The sequence below is a fragment of the Schistocerca cancellata genome, chromosome 1 (genome assembly GCF_023864275.1).
Source record: "Schistocerca cancellata isolate TAMUIC-IGC-003103 chromosome 1, iqSchCanc2.1, whole genome shotgun sequence".
In the NCBI taxonomy this organism is placed as follows: Eukaryota; Metazoa; Arthropoda; class Insecta; order Orthoptera; family Acrididae; genus Schistocerca; species Schistocerca cancellata.
Genome location: NC_064626.1, coordinates 599,340,403 through 599,364,147, shown reverse-complemented (window position 1 = coordinate 599,364,147; position 23,745 = coordinate 599,340,403). Strand labels below are relative to the sequence as shown.

The 23,745-nt window shown below is 43.8% G+C and overlaps 1 protein-coding gene across 1 annotated transcript in view; it reads right to left on the bottom strand.

The window, feature by feature from the left end:
• LOC126089446 (pickpocket protein 19-like) overlaps positions 1–23,745 on the bottom strand; it is a 151,576-nt gene that overhangs the window by 75,352 nt on the left and 52,479 nt on the right. Inside the window, exon 4 of the mRNA XM_049906913.1 lies at positions 16,488–16,626. Coding sequence (XP_049762870.1) covers positions 16,488–16,626 — 139 coding nt within the window. The remainder of the gene's footprint in view (positions 1–16,487; positions 16,627–23,745) is intronic.

Below are 23,745 nucleotides of genomic sequence, written 5' to 3'. Positions count from 1 at the left end.
GAAAGGGAGGTAAGTAGGAAATGACAAGTATTTTGGACAGGTCAGGAAAACTGTTGGTGAATCCTGTGGATGCCTTGGGCAGATGGAGGGAATATTTTGAAGAGTTGCTCAATGTAGGTGAAAATACGATCAGTAATGTTTCAGATTTCGAGGTAGAATGGGATTGGAATGATGATGGAAATAGGATCACATTTGAGGAAGTGGAGAAAATGGTCAATAGATTGCAGTGCAATAAAGCAGCTGGGGTGGATGAAATTAAGTCGGAACTCATCAAATACAGTGGAATGTCAGGTCTTAAATGGCTACACAAGATAATTGAAATGGCCTGGGAGTCGGGACAGGTTCCATCAGACTGGACGAAAGCAGTAATCACACCAATCTTTAAACATGGAAACAGAAAAGATTGTAACAACTACAGAGGTATCTCTTTAATCAGCGTTGTGGGTAAAATCTTCTCAGGTATTGTTGAAAGGAAAGTGCGAGTATTAGTTGAGGACCAATTGGATGAAAATCAGTGTGGGTTTAGGCCTCTTAGAGGTTGTCAGGACCAGATCTTTAGCTTACGGCAAATAATGGAGAAGTGTTATGAGTGGAACAGGGAATTGTATTTATGCTTTATAGATCTAGAAAAGGCATATGACCGGGTTCCCAGAAGGAAGTTATTGTCTGTTCTACGAGATTATGGAATGGGAGGCAAACTTTTGCAAGCAATTAAAGGCCTTTACATGGATAGTCAGGCAGCAGTTAGAGTTGACGGTAAATTGAGTTCATGGTTCGGAGTAGTTTCAGGGGTAAGACAAGGCTGCAACCTGTCTCCACTGTTGTTCATATTATTTATGGATCATATGTTGAAAACAATAGACTGGCTGGGTGAGATTAAGATATGTGAACACAAAATAAGCAGTCTTGCATATGCGGATGACTTAGTTGTGATGGCAGATTCGATTGAAAGTTTGCAAAGTAATATTTCAGAGCTAGATCAGAAATGTAAGGACTATGGTATGAAGATTAGCATCTCCAAAACGAAAGTAATGTCAGTGGGAAAGAAATATAAACGGATTGAGTGCCAAATAGGAGGAACAAAGTTAGAACAGGTGGACGGTTTCAAGTACTTAGGATGCATATTCTCACAGGATGGCAACATAGTGAAAGAACTGGAAGCAAGGTGTAGCAAAGCTAATGCAGTGAGCGCTCAGCTACGATCTACTATCTTCTGCAAGAAGGAAGTCAGTACCAAGACTAAGTTATCTGTGCACCGTTCAATCTTTCGACCAACTTTGTTGTATGGGAGCGAAAGCTGGATGGATTCATGTTACCTTATCAACAAGGTTGAGGTTACGGATATGAAAGTAGCTAGGATGATTGCAGGTACTAGTAGATGGAACAATGGCAGGAGGGTGTCCACAATGAGGAAATCAAAGAAAAACTGGGAATGAACTCTATAGATGTAGCAGTCAGGGCGAACAGGCTTAGATGGTGGGGTCATGTTACACGCATGGGGGGAGCAAGGTTACCCAAGAGACTCATGGGTTCAGCAGTAGAGGGTAGAAGGAGTCGGTTCAGACCAAGGAGAAGGTACCTGGATTCGGTTAAGAATGATTTTGAAGTAACAGGTTTAACATCAGAAGAGGCACCAATGTTAGCACTGAATAGGGGATCATGGAGGAATTTTATAAGGGGGCTATGCTCCAGACTGAACGCTGAAAGGCATAATCAGTCTTAAATGATGATGATGATGATGATGCAAGGGCCTGACGTTTGTTGTCCGCCAGTAACACGACGCCAAAATTAACGCACAGAGGTACGACACTACGAAAAACGAAACGTGGTCCCAAGTCCAAACGCTCAGGCACGTTGACGGACTGCATCATTCTATTGCAGAATAATGCACGCACGCATGTTGCTAAAGTTGTTCCGATTACATTGCAGAAGTTTCGCTGGGATGTCCTTACACATCTTCCGTATCTTCACGATCGCTTACCATGCGATTTCATTTTTTGGAATTCTGAAGGACGACGACATTCCTGGCCCTTCGATTTGCTTCAGAGGAAGAGGTGCACTGCTGTTTGCCATCGTGGTTCCACAGGGAACTGCAAACATTTTTCCATGAAGGCACTAACCGTCTTGTCTCACAGTGGGATAAATGTATTAACAGCTGAGACAATTACTCTTGAAATAATAAACAGTCAGGCAGCATCAGCCGGCCGAGACACAAGCAGCAGCAGGGAACTAACCGATTTTGTGACTTTTATGAGTTTCCAAACAAGGGGCGAATTTTATAGTATCATCTGTGAGCTTAAATAATTTAGTTTCTTGAGTTTCTGCGGGTTTATTTAATATCTAATAGCCACAGTTCTCGCGTTTTCGTTTGCGTCGGAAAGTAAACAGATTTTGTGACATATTACGAGTTCCTAATCAGGGGCGAAGTATTTAGTTTCACTTGAGTGCTTCGGTAGTTAGCTTTCTGAATCTCTGTGTATTAATTAATTTATTAGACACAGTTCCTGCGTTTTCGTCTTGGTCTACAGCAGAGTTGCGCAGCACGTGCCGATAGCACCGTTTATGGTTCAAATGGCTCTGAGCACTACGGGACTTAACATCTGTGGTCATCAGTCCCCTACAACTTAGAACTACTTAAACCTAACTAACCTAAGGACATCACATACATCCATGTCCGAGGCAGAATTCGAACCTGCGACCGTAGCGGTCACGCGGTTCCAGGCTGAAGCGCCTAGAACCACACGGCCACACCGGCCGGCAGTCCGTTTATCTGCATAGTTCAGTTTTTCACGGTCTTTAGTATGGACAGGGACTGCGATTGTTGTGTGCAGATGCGAGCTGAGTTGGTGACACTTAGCTCTCAACTTCAGACTGTGATGGCTTCGGTTACACAGCTTGAGGCTGCAGTGGATGGGTACCACGGTTGTGGGACGGCCGTGGGGATCCAATGGACGTCTAGCACGTCCGAGTCCTCTGATCGGTGCTCACTGGTGGGCATCCCAGTTACTGCTCGCACTGAGGTTGACTTTTCAGCTGTGGTCGAGTGGGAGGTCGCCCTGGGGCGTAGCAGGCGTCGAAAGAATTCCCAGGCGGCCGTACGTAAAGCCGTCGGCACACGGACCGTGCTGTCGAACGTTAACGTTGAGCGTGCCAAGTTCAACGTGCTGTTGAACGCTCAGGGACGATGCGGCTTGTGCATACGGTACGTGGGACCAACATGGTATATGCGATCGCAACGCACTCCAGCGGCAGTTGAGGGATGTTTCTAGTTCGTAAATCACAGTATTTACTCAACGATCGCACGTAAGTCTCACGTTACATCTATTAAAACTCACATTTCCTCCATCGTCCCTCAAAAAAAGGTGAACTTATAATTACATAAAATCAACTATTATAGTATGTACTTATATTAAACTAATAATAAAGTATCAGAAACTAATAAAAACGTGAATGTTAGAAAAAAAATTGTAAGTGTCAAGACGCGACCGCCCATCAAACAGAGGTCAGTGCCGCTACTCATTACGATTTTTTTTTTGATCGTTGGGTTTGATCGTTGCGGATGTCACATGACATCCGGTTAGGTTCGTTTGTTGATCCTGCCACTCAGTTTTTTTATTAGAGGCCAACCAGCTCTCTGACCGAACACACTTTTTTTTTGTTTTTTGTTTTTTTTTTTTTGTTCGCTATTGATCGTTGTGTGTGGTCGTTGCGGACGTCGCAAGCCATCCTGTTCAAATTCGGTGGTTGTTCCTTCCGCTCAGTTTTTTATTACAGAGGCCAACCGGCTCTCTGACCGCACACGCTTAGCTACCGTGCCGGCGTTGAGCTGCCGTGCCGGCAGTTACACTAAATTAACACCACCTCATTTGTATCTAATATTATTGTGTTACGGCTTTCTCAAAAACCTAAATCGTAGATATGTTACCAATTAAAGTTAATTACAACAATTTGTGCCAAGAACAATGCGTTTTGAATGGATCTCCAGTGTGTCGCTGACTTAAAATAGCCTACTCTTATAATACGCAAGTTAAAATAATTCTTTTGCCACGGATATGATGTGTCTTATTATTTTATTGGAACGAATCACACATTTATCAACGAGTTTTCCAGTGATTCTCAATTTGCTTGTGCTCAGAAACGGCATATATACATATAGGCTTGAAATGGATGCCAATATGGCGCCTCATAGCTCTGTATTGAAGGGAGACGGCTTGCGTGTGACGTAGGTGGCGTTGTGCCATCACATTGGTCAAGGCTCAGACGCACGCTCAGAATATCTGACATGCCAGATATTACTCTGCACGTTCGGAAAGACTCGCGAACGTGCTGTTCCACGCTATAACGTCAGAAACCCGGCACGCTCAACGCTCAACGTTCGGATGCACGGTCCGTGTGCCGACGGCTTAAGGCCTGCCCGGTTTGTCTGACAAACAGTTTTCAGGCGCTGTTTGTGGCTGACACTGTCGATGAGCGAAATACTGTCGCCTGTCCTGTTTCAGAGGAAACCTCTCAGCCTGCAAGATCCGGACAATCACAGTGGATGGGATTATTGATAGTTGGGAACTCAAACGTTAGACGCGTAATGAAGCCCCTTAGGGACATGGTTGCCAAGATGGGAAAGAAAACCAATGTGTACTTCGCGTGCATACCGGGTGGAGTCATTCTAGATGTGGAATGTGTCCTTCTGGATGCCATGAAGGGCATAGGGCGCAGCCAACTGCAGGTGGTTGCTCACGTCGGTATCAATGATGTGTGTCGCTTTGGATCAGAAGAGATTCTCTCTGGTTTCGTGCGGCTAACAGAAATAGTAAAGGCTGCCAGTCTTGCTTGCAAGATGGAAACAGAGCTGACCATTTGCAGCCTAGTCGACAAGACCGATTTTGGACCTCTGGTACAGAGCCGAGTGGACGGTCTGAATCAGAGGCTCAGACGGTTCTGCAAACGTGTAGGCTGCAGAGTCCTCGACTTGGTTGGGTTTCGGGTTCTGATGAATAGGTCAAGTGTCCACTATACGCAGGAAGCGGATACACGGGCAGCAGAGGCTGTGTGGCGTGGACTGAGCGGTTTTTTTGGGTTAGAGGGTCTCAGGAAACACAAGAAGGGCTTCAGTCACAAAGGGTGCAAGCCGAACACAGGAAGAACGTAGATACAGGAACCATCGGTATAACAGTCGTAAATTCTCGAGCTGTGTTGGGAAAGTACCAGAGCTCTAAGCGCTAGTAGAAAGCACTAATGCTCAAATCGGTATAGACACTAAAAGCTGGCTAAAGCCGGAGATTCGCTCAGCCGAAATTTTTGCGAAGAACCTAACGGTGTTCCGAAAGGATAGGCTAAACACGGTTGTCGGTGGCGTTTTTGTTGCTCTTAGAAGTAGTTTATCTTGTCGCGAAATTGAAGTAGATAGTTCCTGTGAGTTAGTATGGGCAGAGGTCATTGCTGGCGACCGGAATAAAATAATAATTGGATCCTTTTACCGACCTCCCAATTCAGATGATACAGTTGGTGAAAGGTTCAAAGAAAACTTGAATTAGATTTCAGACACGTACCCGACTCATACGATTATACATAGTTAGTGGTGACTTTAATTTACCCTCGATATGTTCGCGAAAATACATGTTTAATTCAGAAATTGTGCTAAATGCATTCTCTGAAAATTTATATCGAGCAGTTAGTTCATAAGCCCATGCGAACAGTAAACGGTTGTGGAAACACACTTGACCTCTTAGCAACAAATAATCCTGAGTTAATAACGAGCATTAAAACAGATACAGGGATTAGTGAACACAGGATTCTCGTAGCGAGATTGAATATTGTAACCCTCAAATCCTCCAAAAATAAACGAAAATATACCTATTCAAAAAAGCAGATAAAAATTCACTTGACACGTTCCTGAGAGACAATCTCCACTGCTTCCAAATTATTATTTAAGTGTAGATCAGATTTGGCTTGAATTTCAAGAAATAGTGTCGGTAGCAATTGAGAGATTAATACTAAATAAATTAATAGCCGATGGAACTGATCGTCCTCGGTACATAAAACAGGTCAGAACACTGTTGCAGAAGCAATGAAACAAACATGCCAAATTTAAACAGATGCAAAATGCCCAAGATTGGCGATCTTTTACAGAAGCTCAAAATTTAGTGCGGACTTCAACGCGAGATGGTTACAAGAGTTTCCATAACGAAACTTTGTCTCCAAAAATGGCAGAAAATCCAAAGATATTTGAACTGTGCACGGCTCGTATTCATCCCATTAATTGTTTGTCATCTTCTATTACGGTAGTGCCGCCTAGTTTTCTTATTCCATTCACTATCTTCCTGCCTTACTTGTCTGTGAGAGGCAGCAGCAGCGCATATCGATAAGCGCACTGTCGTGCCATCTCTGGAGCGACCGATAGTATTTCCGGGTCACCATGTGTCGGTTGGTCAGAGAGTGGGAGACGCACCAGCAATGAAGTCGCGACAGAGCAGCAGTCGCGGGTGGACCAGCAGTCCAGTCAGTCAGTCAGTCGGCTGGTGTGGAGCAGCAAGCAAGCCCCCGTCGCGCGAAGTCGGGCTGGAGCCGATGGCGGCGAGCACGCGCGGTTGAAATGTGAGGTGCTGCTTGCGAGTGCTACGAAGTTTGCCGCCCACCGATCTTGGGGATGAAAGTTGAGTCCTCACTTGACTTACTATCGAGCCTCAACTATTTACATTTCAATGTTTGATCCTGGTTGTCGCTTTTGGGACATTCCCGTGAGCAACAACGTGTGTGTATTTAAGTCGGCTAAGATTCCAGTCGTCTTCCTGTGAAATTTAACTTAATTTATTCCCTGTTATGGAAGTTCACCAGCGGTATCTTCTGCCTTGTGGCCGTTGTCGTTCAGGTTACCTATCCTGGTCGTTGACGTAATTTTAGGCTGTGTATTTTCCTCATCGGGCTGTTACTGTCCAGGGTGGCTTGTAGTTCGACAGCTGAGGTGTTGTTGGTCGTTGTGGGCGCCAATATTCTGTGTGTCGTGTATTGAAATCTTGTGGTCGTTTTGCTGGTTTTGTGGAGTGGAACTGATTTGGTTGATTGGTCAGTCAGCTGTGTGTCGGTTGGGTTGCCCCCAGATGAAGAAGTCGTTGGTCAGGCTGCCTGTCTCACCTAAACGGGCGTTAGTGTTACAATCCCAAGCCGATACTTGGAAACTTCTGAGCGCCATTCCTTGTGTGTTATTTAGTAATTTCCCTGTTTGGATTTTAGTTATTTGGTTGATGTGTGGCTTTCAGCCGAGTATCAATATCTCTTAAATTAATGTTCTTGTCTTGCTCTTAAGGCATGGTATTGTTATATTTTTATATGGGGCCTTCAGCCGAATTTTGCTGGAGGGGTTTTAAGATAAGGCCTTCTGCCTTTTGATTGAAACTTCTCTTATTGCTTATTTTGCGACCTCCAACCTAGTTCCATTAAAATTAAATTTCTAAGGCCTTCAGCCGATTTGATTGAAGATTTAGAAAATATTCTTGGGTGAAACCTCCAGAAGAACCTTGTATTTCAATTTTGCTTAAGCCTTGTGTCTTGGATTTTGAATGTGGTCTTTAGCTGATCTAAAGTTAATCAAAGCAGATTGATTAAAGTTTTGAGTGTTCAAACATTATGAATTACCTCGAAGAAAACGGTCTATTGACACACAGCCATCAGAGGTTTAGAAAACATCATTATTGTGAAACACAACTAGCTCTTTATTAGAATGAAGAGTGATACTGACAAGGGGTTTCAGATCGATTCCGTATTTCTGGATTTCCGGAAGGCTTTCGACACTGTACCACACAAGCAGCTTGTAGTGAAATTGCGTGCTTATGGAATATCGTCTCAGTTACGTGACTGGAGTTGTGACTTCCTGTCAGAGGGGTCACAGTTCGTAGTAACTGACGGGAAGTCGTCGAGTAAAACAGAGTGATTTCTGGCGTTCCCCTAGGTATTATTATAGGCCCTTTGCTGTTCCTTATCTATATAAACGATTTGGAAGATAATCTGAGCGGCCGTCTTAGGTTGTTTGCAGATGACGCTGTCGTATATCGACTAATAAAGTCATCAGAAGATCAAAACAGATTGCAAAACGATTTAGAAAAGATATCTGAATGGTGCGAAAATTGGCAGTTGACCCTAAATAACGAAAAGTGTGAGGTCGTCCACATGAGTGCTAGAAGAAATTCGTTGAACTTAGGTCACACAAACGAAAAAGTTCAAAGAAGGGTAGCTCCTTTTATATTATCGCGAAGTATGGGAGAGAGTGACACTGAAATGATACAGGATTTGGAAAGGCGTTTTTCGTTGCGAAGGAATCTTCTCACGAAATTCCAATCACCAACTTTCTCCTCCGAATGAGAAAATACTTTGTTGGCACCGACCTACATAGGGAGAAAAGATCACCATGATAAAATAAGGGAAATTAGAACTCGCACGAAAATACATGTGTTCGTTCTTTCCGCGCGCTAAAAGGAGGTTGGAATAATAAGAGAATGGTGAAGGGGTTCGATGAACCCTGGCAGGCACTTAAATGTGATTTGCAGAGTGTCCATGTAGATGTAGATGTAAATGTATTTCTTTTCCATTTGTCTCGTTTTCGTTTGACTGCCCCTTATAATTGTAAAACATATACATTTTTTTTAGAAGCTGTCCATGTATTTTATAAACATTCTCGGGCATACAGTGAAAATTTATGGATACCTTCACCCTTTTATAAGGAGCAATGAAATAACAACAAAGAAGAAAGATCAAGAAACAGAATTTCAACAAGGCGATTGTTTAATATCCTCAGTTCGGTTTATTATATCTTATAACATCAGACGTGACGTAATCTGAATAGGTCTGGACAGTCATTAACCAGACATTCCACCAGAAAATATGAAGCGACATTATGAGAGCTGACTTCTGTTCCGCAAAGCACTGACGGAGAATAGAACTCATCTCGAACGGCGTGTAAGATTTTGGTTTACTTACACAGGTGTGGCCCCCTCTGTGCAAACTCGTCAGCGAAGGTGTGACTGGACACACTTACTGCTTCTATGACGCTGAATACTTAGACGCCTGCTGCTGGAGCTACACAGGCACGACTCAAACGACCCGCCTTCGAAGCTCTCCTCGCCAGTGCCTCTCTCCAGCTTTCCAAACGTCGCAAAATGGCTCATGCATATCTAGCGGGACTAGCATTGTTAGAAGAAGTTTATCTGCGAAAGGATAAGCTTTTGGATTGGAGTTCCAGTTGTAAAACGGCAGGAAGTCTCACTTTTTAAATTATTATACAGATGCTATCAGCACTGTGAATGACATAGTCACGGTAAATGATGATTCACTTCTACAGGGGACGGATAAAAAATGGAAATACCGAAACAGAACACATTGCCGTGCCTAATAGGGTGTAGGAAACCATCTGGCATTCAAAACAGCTTCCAGTCGTCTAAGAATGGATAAACACAGGTCCTGTGTAGTTTTCAAGTTCCTGCTAAATAGTGACATGGTGAAGTAACGATGATGGAGGTGTATAGTAATCATGCACCATTCTCTCCAAGATAAACCAAGAACTCTCAGCAATATTGACATCTGCTGATTACAGTGGCGAGGGTAGAGGCGGATTCACATTCGTGCTCACAAAACTAGTCTTGGACGATGCGAACTGTGTGGACAGCATCCCTGTCTTCCTGAAACACAGCAGCACCATTGGGGGACAAACAACGTTCCATGAGATGAACCTGAAATAGTAGGTTGGTTAGTTAGTTAGTTACATGTTCCATAGACCATTTGAACGATTCTATTATCGAAATGATGGGGAACGAGGTAGTTTACAGGATACATACATGACTGATGTTAACATTAATGAACACATTATTATTTTTAGTCCTCTTCATGCAACTGCTCCTAATATTCTTTTTTCTGTTATTGGCTACCAGTTTTTAAGAATAAGTTCGTCAGTAGACTAGAAGGAACTTTCCAGAAGAAACGATTTTAAATTAGGTTTAAAACTTCAGGTTTTTATGTTATTGGGCAAATGATCAAAAGGTTTTGTTGCTGCATACTCAACTCCTTTCTTACCCATTGACAGCTTTAACAATGGGTAATAAAGGTCATTTTTATCTCTAGCGTTGTAGGTATAGACACGACATTCTTCAAAAAATGTTCAAATGTGTGTGAAATCTTATGGGACTTAACTGCTAAGGTCATCAGTCCCTAAGCTTACACAATACTTAACCTAAATTATCCTAAGGTCAAACACACACACACACCCATGCCCGAGGGAGGACTCGAACCTCCACGACATTCTTCTCAAATTGTGATGGGTTGCGTATGGTGAATTTCATCAGCAAATATATACGTATATTGTTGTGGTGCAGGTTAAATGCGTAGCTCCTTGAAGAGGTACCTACATAATGTCTGTGGGTGAGGGCGACACATTGTTCTTACTGCTCGCTTTTCTGGAATCAACACTTTCTTCCTAAGTGATGAATTATTCATAAAGTTATCCTGTAAGACATTGCTGAGTGCCAGCAGGTTGACTTTTTTGTTTCCAAGATTAGCAATGATATGAACGGGGGAAGTGGCTGAATTAATTTGTTTGAGAAGCTCAGTAATACGCTTCTTCCAGTTCAAGTTTTCATCGCTATGTACACCCAAAAATTTGGAGTACTGTACCCTATACACTGGGGTCTGTTCATGTGTTACATCAGTTGATGATATTACTCTATTTGTTAGCAGAATTGAATGGAGCGTCTTTTTTTTCAAAATGTAGGAAGAGTACCACTTAATGATTCTTTGTAAAATATCATTTACCAGCTGTTGTGTTTCTTTCTCTGTAATCGAATTTATCATAAGACCAGTATCGTCTCCATAAAGTGCCAGTTATGTTTATTGAATGCCAAGTGGAAGGTCATTCACATATATGAGGAATGGGAATGGAACGGGAATCACATAATCGGTGACAATTAGGTGACCTTCCAAAGCACCTCGAGACCCGTGGAATACCATGATATGGCTCCACAAATGATCACCCAACCACCAACATATTTCTCTCTTGGAATGTAAACTCTCCCATAAGTTGCAAAGAGACCTATCCAACAAGTTACATTTTTCCATTGCCCCGTAGTGGAAGTCTTACAACTTGGGTGGCACGTTTTCCTGTTACAGGCATTGGCATAATTCATGAGTGGTTTTGGAATTCCAGCTCTCCCTGCATTTCCGTACTTCTGGAGTTCCTTTCGTGTTGTTTTGATGCTGACTGGGTCCGCGAGAGCGATATTCAGTTCTGCAGTGACATTGGCAGCTGTCGTCTACGTACTGTTCGTCATAATCCTCTACAGTGACCGTCCGTCACTATCAGTCAACGCACACTATCGTCCACATCGTGATTAACGGACGATATTTTTCCGCTTTTTCTATATTGAATATTTTCAAAACCGTGCCCCTTGACACACCAAACATTTTGGCTAGCTGGCTACGGACCCACCCAGTATCTGAACATCAAAAATTTGCCCACGTTTGAATTCACAGACTCCTGCACAATGCGTTCAAATCTACACTTAACGCTGTTCTGACCACGACACTTGCAACGAACTGAAGGCATCGCACAGCTGCCGTTCGTGGGCAAATAGAGCAGCAGCACCTGCAGGTTAAGGTAGTATCTGCATTTATATTCAAGCGTGCATTTCTCGTGGAGTTTCGAAGTTTTTGTCTAACTCCTTGCTATCATTATTACCTAAACGTCTTAACACATTTAAAAGCCGATTTCGTGCCTCTGTATGTGCCACTTTCAACCCCATCTATACATGTACTACATACACTACTGGCCATTAAAATTGCTACACCATGAAGATGACGTGCTACAGACGCGAAATTTAACCGACAGGAAGAAGATGCTGTGATATGCAAATTATTAGATTTTCAGAGCATTCACACAACGTTGGCGCCGGTGGCGACACCTACAGCGTGCTGACATGAGGAAAGTTTCCAACCGATTTCTCATACACAAACAGCAGTTGACCGGCGTTACCTGGTGAAACGTTATTGTGATGCCTCGAGTATGGAGGTGAAATGCGTACCATCACGTTTCCGACTTTGATAAATGTCGGATTGTAGCCTATCGCGATTGCGGTTTATCGTATCGCGACTTGCTGCTCGCGTTGGTCGAGATCCAATGACTGTTGGGAGAATATGGAATTGGTGGGTTCAGGAGGGTAATACGGAACGCCGTGCTGGATCGCAACGGCCTCGTATCACTAGCAGTCGGGATGACAGGCATCTTATCCGTATGGCTGTAACGGATCGTGCAACCACGTCTCGATCCCTGAGTCAACAGATGGGGGCGTCTGCACGACAATAACCATCTGCACGAACAGTTCGACGACGTTTGCAGCAGCATGGACTATCAGCTCCGAGATCATGGCTGCGGTTACCGTTGACGCTGCATCACAGACAGGAGCTCCTGCGATGGTGTACTCAACGACGAACCTGTGTGCACGAATGGCAAAACGTCATTTTTTCGGATGAATACAGGTTCTGTTTACAGTATCATGATGGTCGCATCCGTGTTTGGCGACATCGCGGTGAACGCACATTGGAAGCATGTATTCGTCATCGCCATACTGGCGTATCACCAGGCGTGATGGTATGGGGTGCCATTGGTTACACTTCTCCTCACCTCTTGTTCGCATTGACGGCACTTTGAACAGTGGACGTTACATTTCAGATGTGTTACGACCCGTGGCTCTACCCTTCATTCGATCCCTGCGAAACCCTACATTTCAGCAGGATAATGCACGGCCGCATGTTGCAGGTCCTGTACGGGCCTTTCTGGATACAGAAAATGTTCGACTGCTGCCCTGGGCAGCACATTCTCCACATCTCTCACCAATTGAAAACGTCTGGTCAATGGTGGCCCAGCAACTGGCTAGTCACAATACGCCAGTCACTACTCTTGATGAACTGTTGTATCGTGTTGAAGCTGCACGGGCAGCTGTACCTGTACACGCCATCCAAGCTCTGTTTGACTCAATGGCTAGGAGTATCAACTCCGTTATTACGGCCAGAGGTGGTTGTTCTCGGTACTGATTTCTCAGGATCTATGCATCCAAATTGCGGGAAAATGTGATCACATGTCAGTTCTCAGATAATACCCGTTTATCATCCTCATTTCTTCTTGGTGTAGCAATTCTAATCGCCAGTAATGTATAAAAAAAGTTGTTACCGACCGACGTCTGGAGATAGGAGATACTTAAGAAAACTTAATATGAGGGGTCTTTGTAAGTGAAATGGAAGCCAAAACAATTACTTTTAGAATGTTTGTTTGTTTGTCTGTCTGTCTACTGTCCGTATGTTTGTACCCGCATTACGCAAAAACTATTGCATAAAATTGGATATGGCTTTCACAGTTGTATTGTTGGAATCTGACATAAAATCTGGTACATGTTTCATATATATATGGCGCCTACAAGACGAATGTTTTCTTCAGCTGATCAGTACGGAGAAATCTGAACAAATAGGAGATACAGGGAAACTGTCTTAGGAACCTTTAGGTGCTTTTTTGTGAAAACAATTTTGTCATAATCAAATTTTTGGTGAAGCGTGAGTTGTCCATGAAGATGAGTAAAATTGGCAAACATTTTCTGATGTGGATCGACTCAGTTTCGTGTAAGTTCATTTCACTACACTGAAAGAAACAAAATCGGGTCAGCAGATGTTTTATAAAACTTAACCAAATAAACCAGAATAGAAATTATGGTATTGGTACAAAAACACTGTTTTGGAACGTTTTATAATGATAATAATAATAATAATGTTAACAGTTCATGAATCGGTGTAACTATTATCGTTGATAAATTTGTCGAGTTGGTATTTCTATTATCGTTGATAAAGTGGTCGAGTTGACACAAAAAAACCTTCTATCGTTGAATAGTTTGTCGATTTGTCGCTAAAAATCTCTTTCGTACATTTCTTCAGAGGTTTTCATCATGTCTTACCGATACAATTGTAATGATAGAATTGTTGTGATTTCGTTTTAGTATCTTGGTTCGATTAACTTCTTTGTTTCTAGAATTCATTCTTCTGTTGGTGTAACTATTATCGTTGGTAATTTTGTCGAGTAGTAAGTAATAACGCCTTGCCCGCGACTTTGTCCGGGTGGATCTCGAACCCTCACTATTTTGAAAAATCCTGAGCTGATTATCGGTGGGATAAAATGAATATAAAAAACTGAAGGTAAAGCTGTGAAAAACGCGCAACGACAAAGAATTGTGTTTGTGAGAACAGATTCTTTAATTTTCGTAATTTCTTTAAACACTACACTAGGCTGTTCCTCTATCCAGGTCTATTGGTATTTCATACTTCAAATGTCAGTATCTGTGCTTACGAACACATCAATTCTTTAGCGTTGCCCCCTGTTGACATCTTCGCCTTCAGTTTTTTATATCCGTTTTCCTCACCGATAATAATCTACAGGATTCGATATCCTCGCGGACGAAGCCACAGGCAAAAGCTAGTTAGGTATAGATACACTACTGGCCATTAAAATTGCTACACCAACAAGAAATGCAGATTATAAACGGGTATTCATTAGACAAATATATTATACTAGAACGTACATTCATTTTCACGCAATTTGGGTACATACATCCTGAGGGATCAGTACCCAGAACAACCACCTCTGGCCGTAATAACGGCCTTGATACGCCTGGGCATTGAGTCAAACAGAGCTTGGATGGTGTGTACAGGTACAGCTGCCCATGCAGCTTCAACACCATACCACAGTTCATTGCGTATTGTGACGAGCCAGTTGCTCGGCCACTATTGACCAGACGTTTTCAATTGGTGAGATATGTGGAGAATGTGCTGCCCAGGGCAGCAGTCGAACATTTTCTGTATCCAGAAAGGCCCGTACAGGACCTGCAACATGCGGCCGTGCATTATCCTGCTGAAATGTAGGGTTTCGCAGGGATCGAATGAAGGGTAGAGCCACGGGTCGTAACACATCTGAAATGTGAAGTCCACTGTTCAGAGTGCCGCCAATGCGAACAAGAGGTGACCGAGACGTCTAACCAATGGCACCCCTTACCATCACGCCGGATGATACGCCAGTATGGCGATGACGAATACACGCTTCCAATGTGCGTTCACCGCGATATCGCCAAACACGGATGCGACCATCATGATGCTGAAAACAGAATCTGGATTCATCCGAAAAAATGACGTTTTGCCATTCGTGCACCAAGGTTTGTCGTCGAGTGCACCATCGCAGGCGCTCCTGTCTGTGATGCAGCGTCAAGGGTAACCGCAGCCATGGTCTCCGAGCTGATAGTCCATGCTGCTGCAAACGTCGTCGAACTGTTCGTGCAGATAGTTGTTGTCTTGCAAACGTCCGCATCTGTTGACTCAGGGATCGAGACGTGGCTGCACGATCCGTTACAGCCACGCGAATAAGATGCCTGTCATCTCGACTGCTAGCGATACGAGGCCGTTGGGATCCACCACGGCGTTCCGTATTACCCTCCTGAAACCACCGATTCCATATTCTGGTAACAGTCATTGGATCTCGAGCAACGCGAGGAGCAATGTCGCGATACGATAAACCGCAATCGCGATAGGCTACAATCCGACCTTTATCAAAGTCGGAAACGTGATGGTACGCATTTCTCTTCCTTACACGAGGCATCACAACAACGTTTCACCAGGCAACGCCGGCCAACTGCTGTTTGTGTATGGGAAATCGGTTGAAAACTTTCCTCATATCAGCACGCTGTAGGTGTCGACCGGCTCCAACGTTGTGTGAATGCTCTGAAAATCTAATCATTTGCATATCACAGCATCTTCTTTGTGGCGTCACCGCCAGACACCACACTTGCTAGGTGGTAGCCTTTAAATCGGCCGCGGTCCGTTAGTATACGTCGGACCCGCGTGTCGCCACTATCAGCGATTGCAGACCGAGCGCCGCCACACGGCAGGTCTAGAGAGACTTCCTAGCACTCGGCCCAGTTGTACAACCGACTTTGCTAGCGATGGTTCACTGACAAAATACGGTCTTATTTGCCGAGACGATAGTTAGCATAGCCTTCAGCTACGTCATTTGCTACGACCTAGCTAGGCGCCATTACCAGTTACTATTGATACTGTGAATAATGTACCGTCCAGACCGACGTTCACCATTAATGGATTAAAGTTAAGTATTCCACCAGCTACGTCCGTTTTTTCTAAAGTCTAATTTCCTTGTCCTGTTCCAGACCTCACGCCAGCCTGCGTGAGCTAAAACGCGTGCCTTTCGGCTTCCTCTAGTAACACGGTGTTGGCTCTCCTGCCAACCACAACATTCTTCCTGTCGGTTAAATTTCGCGTCTGTAGCAGGTCATCTTCGCGGTGTAGCAATTTTAATGGCCAATTGTGTACATAATACCTGAAAAGTTTTGGCGACGTGTTTTGAAGTCAGTGCTACCGGGTATTACTGATGAGGTCGCTGTGGCAGGCTGCAGGCGCTGGCCGCTCACCCGGGCTCCCGGCGGGTCCAGTCGGCGCACGCCGTCGGGCGTGGCGGCGTCCCGGCGCAGGAAGAGCTCGAGCCCCGTGGCGTCCCCGGAGCCAGCGCCGCGCCGCACGGCGCACTCCAGCCGCGCGTCCTTCGCGTCGCTGCGCGCAGGCAAACGTGACCACAGCCAGAGTTGCAAGCATCTAACGGCAGTAGGTCAAACTACGTTCTTCTGACAATGGAAACTCGCCATGGCACTCCGTTCAGTTTTAATGGTAAGATGGCCCAGTGCATAGCCCGTCAAGCATGATAACGGGAAGAAGGTGTACTGAACTGTGAAAAAAGAAGCAAAATAGGAAGAGTGAACGTTCCATGCTCGACATGTGCAACATGGGGCGATTTGCCAGAAGCACGGCGTCGTCGCTGTGTGCTCTGGTGTTGGACACCAAAGGGGGAGATCCGTGTTCAAACCTCCCTCGTGTCCCATTTTTTTTAATCACAAAATTGTGAACTGTCTGTCCGATCATTGAAGTGTCTGTTAGGTGTATTCAAATTTGTGTCTGTGTCGTGATGTAACGTCCGTTACCAACGGCGAAGTGTAAGAAAGGGACCTCCAGAAGTATGTACCCCCTATTTGTTCTACACAAGTACTGCATGTTATGACTCTTGCGTTCCCTATTGGAAATCTTGACTCTTGAATTCCTTTGTTGCAACGTAGTTCACACCCGTTTACTTGTTGCTTTCATTTCTGTGAGAAGTTTGTGTGGCATCTCGCCTGCTCTCTCTGTTCATCACATTTACTTGTGACGGTAATATATTCTTACCACATGACTCATATTTTATGGTTCAAATGGCTCTAAGCACTATGGGACTTAACATATGAGGTCATCAGTCCCCTACACTTAGAACTAATTAAACCTAAATGATAATTAATTGAAACCCTCAGCTGCCGACAGGTGTTGTTGATATACCTCGATGGGGACAGCTGAACACCGGAGACTCGAACACCGGATCTCCTGCTTACATGGCAGACACTCTGTCCATCTGAGCCACCGAGGACACAGATGAATAGCGCGACTGCAGGGACTTATCCCTTGCACGCTTCCCGTGAGATATTTGCCCATACACTGAGCCACCGAGGACACAGATGAATAGCGCGACTGCAGGGACTTATCCCTTGCACGCTTCCCGTGAGATATTTGCCCATACACTCATTACTCGCGCCCACTAAGGTGACTATTCCCATAAGAGTTCGGGCAACCTGTGCGCATTCACACAGACGAAGGTCAATGGCCGGGTAGCCATTTAACTATATATGAAGATAGTAACTGTTCTCGAAAGAACAGATACCACTGAGATCCCGGGTTCGAGTCCCGGTCGGGGCACACATTTTAATCTGTCCCCATCGAGGTACAGCAACAACACCTGTCGGCAGCTCAGGGTTTCAATTAATTATCATTTATTCTATAGAAGCTGCACCGTCATCAATGGTATCTGTTCTTTGGAGAACAGTTACTATCTTCATATATAATTAAACCTAAATAACCTAAGGACATCACACACATCCATGCCCGAGGCAGGATTCGAACCTGCGACCGTAGCAGCAGCGCTGTGCCGGACTGAAGCGCCTAGAATCCCTCGGCCACAGCGGCCGGCTCATATTTTACAATCAATTTATACTATGACAATTGCCAAGACTACAGAAGAACAAACACATTAATGACCGGACACAAACTTCACTCTTTTGTGGAGGAAAAAGGACACGAGGGAGTTTTGACCATGTCTCTGCTGCTCTGTAGTCCAACACCGTGACCACACAACCACGATGCTGTAATTCTTGCAGTTCGCTCTATGTTGCACATCTTGAGCTCGGACCGTTCACTGTTTCTGTTTTGCTTTTTTCCCGGTTCAGTACATCTTGTTCCTCTTTTCATGCCTGATCTGTGTTCTGTCTTGCACTGGGCCATTTTACCACTAAATCTGAGGGTGGTGCGATGGGGAGTTCCTCTTTTGAACACGGTAAATGTGTGACATGCAAAACGTCTGAGACTGCAACCAACACAGCCTGCTAAGTCACTTATTTATGACATTAACAGTCATGAGGAAGGCAAACGAAGTCCCCTTGCGATAGTCATTTATCAAGGAGTGACTAATTCAGTTCTGCAATAAATTTTAGCTAGTAAGAGTGAATACTCTATACAAGAATCCCAAGACGAGTAGGTATACTTGCAAGAGGCCGGGAGATACAAGAAGATTTCGGTTTGATTACATCATGATAGGCAGAGATTCCGAAACAGGAAGAGGAATGGACGCTCACAGAAGTTGGAAATAAAAACATAGGTGCAAGGAAGTTAACTGCGAAGAAATACTTCAGTTGGTCGACAAAAGAAGTAAGTACAAAGATGTTCACGGCAATTCAGGAATACAAACATACAAGTCACTTAGGAATGAAATAAATAGGAAGTGCAAGAAAGCTAAGACCAAAAGGCTACACGGAAACTGTGAAGAAATCAATAAAGAAATGATGATCAGAAGGACTGATTCAGCTCATAGATAAGTCAAAGGAAGCTGCTGTGAAATTAAAACCAATGGCGGTAGCGTTAGGACTACAGTGGCAATTACACTGTTAAATTCACAAGAGAGAGTGGACAGGTGAAAAGAATACACTGAAGGCCGCTATGTCGGGGAGAATCGTCTGATGACGTGTTAGAATAATAAATAAGAGTCTACAGAGAAGATACGGGTATAGAGGATCCAGTATTAGAACCAGAACTTTAAAAATCTCTGGAACACTAAAGATCAAATAAGGCAGAAGGGATAGATAACATTTCATCGCAATTTCTAAAACCATAGCGGGGAATTGCAACAAAACGACTATTCACGTTGGTCTGTAGAATGTATGAGACTGACGATATAACATCAGACTTTTGGAAACAAATCATCCACACAGTTCCGAAGACTACTAGAATCAACAAGTGCGAGAAAAATCGCACAATCAGCTAAACAGCTCATGCGTCCAAGTTGCTGAGGAGAATAATATCCAGAAGAATGGAAAAGAAAATTTAGAATCTGTTAGATGACAGATCAGTTTGGCTTTAGGAAAGGTAAAGGCAGCACAGAGACAGTTCTGATGTTGCGGTTGAGAATGGAAGCAAGACTGAAGAAAAATTAAGACACGTTCACGGGAGCTATCCATCTGCAACAGGCGTTCGACGATGCAAAATGGTGCAGGATGTTCGAAATCCTGAGAGAAACGGGGGTAAGCTATGTGAAAAGACGGGTAATATACAATATGTACAAGAACCAAGAGGGAACAGTAGGACTGGAAGACCAATGAGGAAGTGTCCGGACTAAAAAGGATGTAAGACAGCAATGTAGGCTTTCACCCGTACTGTTCAAGTTATACAGCAAAGAAGAATGATGGAAACAAAAAAAAGGATCAAGAGAGGGATTAAAACCCAGGGTGAAAGGATATCAGTGTTAAATTTCGCTAATGACATTACTGTCCAGAGTGACACTGAAGTAGAATTACAGGATCTTTTGAACGGAATGAGCATCTAATGAGTATAGGGTATGGATTGAGAGTAAATCGAAGAAAGAGGAAAATAGTGAGGAGTAGCAAAAATAAGGTTACCGAGGAACTTAAAAGTACTTGAGACATTGTGCTACAAACTAATGTTGTAAATAACGTGGACTGATAAGCTAAGGAATCAGGAGGTTCCCCAAAGAATCGGAGAAGAAAGAAATATATGGAAAACACTGACAAAAATAAGGGACAGGATGACAGGATGTCTGTTAAGACGTCATGGAATAACTTCCAGGATACTAGAGGGAGACGTAAAGAGCAGAAACTGTAGAGGAAGACAGAGGTTGGACTACACCCAGAAATTAATTATTGAGGACGTAGGTTGCAAGTACTACTTTGAGATGAAAAATTTGGCACAGGAGAAGAATTTGCAGTGTCAACAGAATGAGAAATAACAAACAACGTTTGTTGAAATTATATTTTACAAAATGGTGCTTAACTTCGGTACAATTAGATGCGTGGCTCTTGATTTCCTAAACATCCTCAGTTCCTGCAGGCGGCTAGAGGAGGTGGTGAAAGCTGCTTGGCTCTCGCTCGGGATGCGAGCAATGCTCGAAGTTTGCAGCATTCTCCCCAGAGTCGATCTGGATCCATTGGCTTGGTGCCGAGCGGAGGTTCTCATCCAAAGGCATCGTCGACTCTATGAGGGTTTAGCTGCAGATTTCTGAACCTGACTTATCGGGTGGGGAATTGTAGCACTGGCTTTGATAGGTCAGGAGTGCACTACAGAAAGGAAGCAGCTACACGGGTAACAGAATACTTGTGGAGTGCACATGGGATTTTCTAGGACGTAAGATATTCTGATGACCACTTGCCAGACGACACGCAGATAGCGAAATCATACAGCGTTCAGAGTAATGACACTTCGATTGTCAAAGGTTTATCAGTAAATTTTCGAAGTATTCGTAACGAAACTCCAGATTTTACTGCCCTCCACGAAATTTCTAGCACTTAAATTATTCTCGGGACCGAGAGCTGGCTGTAACCAGAAGTAAAAAGCTCTGAGATATTTCGCGATTCACAGGACATATATTGAAAAGACAAATTAGACTCTAGAGGAGTGGGACTGTTCATTGCAGTTGACAAAAGTATTGACTTTATTGAAGGCGAATTTGAATGTGACAGTGAAGTTATCTGGTCGCGTATATAAGTTCTACGTGAATCGTTGGATGTTTTTACCTGCAACACAATTCCGCTGTGACAGTTTTAGTCTTTCATAGAGAGTCTACTGTCAGCAGCGCGGAAATATGCAGATTTGGCAATGTTAGTTGGAGATGACTTTAACCTGCTGAGTATAACTGGGACGTCTATGGATTCATTGCATGGGGTCTGGATTCATTGCACGGGGTACAAACAGACAGCCCTGCCAACTAATTTTGAACACGTTTTCCAAAAACTGTCTTGAATAACAAGTTCGGCAGCTAAAACGCAATGGACATACTCATTTTACTAAGGTTTGAAGCAATGGAAATATTTTAGGCCTCATAGCTACAAACAGTCCTGACCTTATCGACGGCGTCACCTTATAGACAGGGATTAGTGATCATGATGTCATCATAGCGACTATGGTTACCAAAGTTAATAAATCAGTCAAGGAGACCAGGAGAGTATTTGTGCTCGAAACGGCAGATAAGCAGCTGTTAGCATCCTACTTGCGAACTGGAGTGATATCTTTTAGTTCCAGTATGATGCAGGTAAAGGAATTATTGGCAAAGCCTAAAAGTATTCTCAATCATGCTCTCAAGAAGCATGTGTCGAGTAAGTGGATTAAGGACGGTAAAGACCCACAGTGGTTAAGCAATGAAGTTCGGAAAATTCTGAGGAAACAAAGGCAGTTACACCCTCGGTTCAAAAGAGAATGCGCCAATTCCGACTGGCAAGAGTTGTAGAAATTCATGCGTGAAGTATACAACTGCTTACACCATCGTAGCTTAGCGAAACATCTCGCCGAGAACCCGAGGAAATCCAGGTCTTAGGTAAAATCGGTAAACGGTTCTAAGGCTTCAGTACAGGTAGTCGATTACCAGTCTGGCATGGAAGCAGAAGATAGCAAATGGAAAGCCAAAGTTTCAAATTTCGCGTTTAAGAAATACTTCACTCAGGGGAAGCGTACAAACATACCGCCGTTTGACCATCGCACAGACTCCCATATGGAGGACATAGTAATAAGTATCCCAGGCGCAAGGAAGCAACTAAAAGATTTGAAAACAAATATGAGTACGTCGCCAGATCCGGATGAAATCCCAGTTCGGTTTAACGAAGAGTTCTCTACGGCATCGGCTCCTTTCTTAGCTGGTATTTATCGCTAATATCTCGCCCAGCGCAAAGTCTCAAGCGACTGGGAAAAAGTGCAGGTGATTCCTGTATATCAGAAGGGCAAAACAACAGACCCAAAAAATTACAGTCCAGTATCCTTAACCCTCAGTTTGCTGCAGAATTATTGAGCATCTTCTGAGGTCGAACATAAAAAAAATCCTTGAGGCGGAAACGCTTCTATCCACGAATCAGCAGGGTGTTAGAAAGCATTGTTCTTGCGAAAGTCAGCTTGCCCTTCTCTCACATGAGAGCCTGCGAACCATGGATGAAGGGAAACAAGCAGATTCCGTGCGCCTAAATTTCCGAAAAGAATTTGACACGATGCCCCACTGTGGACTGTTAATGAAGGTACGAGCATACGGAATAGTTTCCCAGATATGTGACGGGCTGGAAGACTTAAAGCGAAGTAATCCACGGATGGCAGAGTTCCTTGTTGGCTGTCCTGACTATAAGCGGACTCACATAGTGCGCTGGAGGAAGTGGCGCAGAAGCAGGAAGAGGTTTGGGTTTGTGAGTGCCGCATGGAGGCTGTGCACGGGAGCTGAGAGACGCCAGTCACAGGTTGTGCCTGTCTCGTGGCGCACTCTCCACGTATTCGTCGTGTTTCTCTTGCCTGCTTACTTTTAAGAAGTCTAGAAACAATGTACTGACCTGATTAACTTCTGACATAATGACTGTTCATCTATGTAAAATGTATAACAAAACGATATCGACAAAATCAGAGGAACTGTTGAGGATTCCTTAAGATACAAATTGAGGATAGCAACCCTTTCTGAAAACATCACCCATGTCAAACCTGCTAGGCCATCCCCCTTGGCAGTAAACGTGACTTTGTGTACTCTACCGTGTTTCTGTCACGTGTCTTTAGGCACTATCTAACTTCCAGAATGCTGTCAGGCCGTAGCATAGCGTTACAAAGGTTGTGATAACTGGCAAGTAGCTCGCTTGTCATCATCAAGGAGTTGCCACGCAACAACGGGTCCTGCATGAAAGACAGCCGTCATCCTGGAAATCCCGGCCAAATGTTTCACTGGCGGTGTACCGTTTTGATTAACAGCGTGTTTCAGATTTGCGCTCATTTTTTGTAATGTTATGTTTAGTAGGTAGCGTAGAATTTATTCAAATTTTTATTTCATGGTGGAGGATATTGAACTTATTTTATCCTGAGACTGGTTACTCCGAGATTCGTTGCAAGGACCAGTAGCAGTGTAGATGGTGTCAGTGTACTAGTAATTAAGAAGTGCAGTAGTGCAGTAGTTAAGTATCCTACTGCAAAGGAAAATTTTGTAACTATTGTACCTTCGTGAAAATATATTTGAAAACTAGGCCCCGATACCTCTTTACTATAGACAGCCACAGTTCTCATTTAATTGAATAT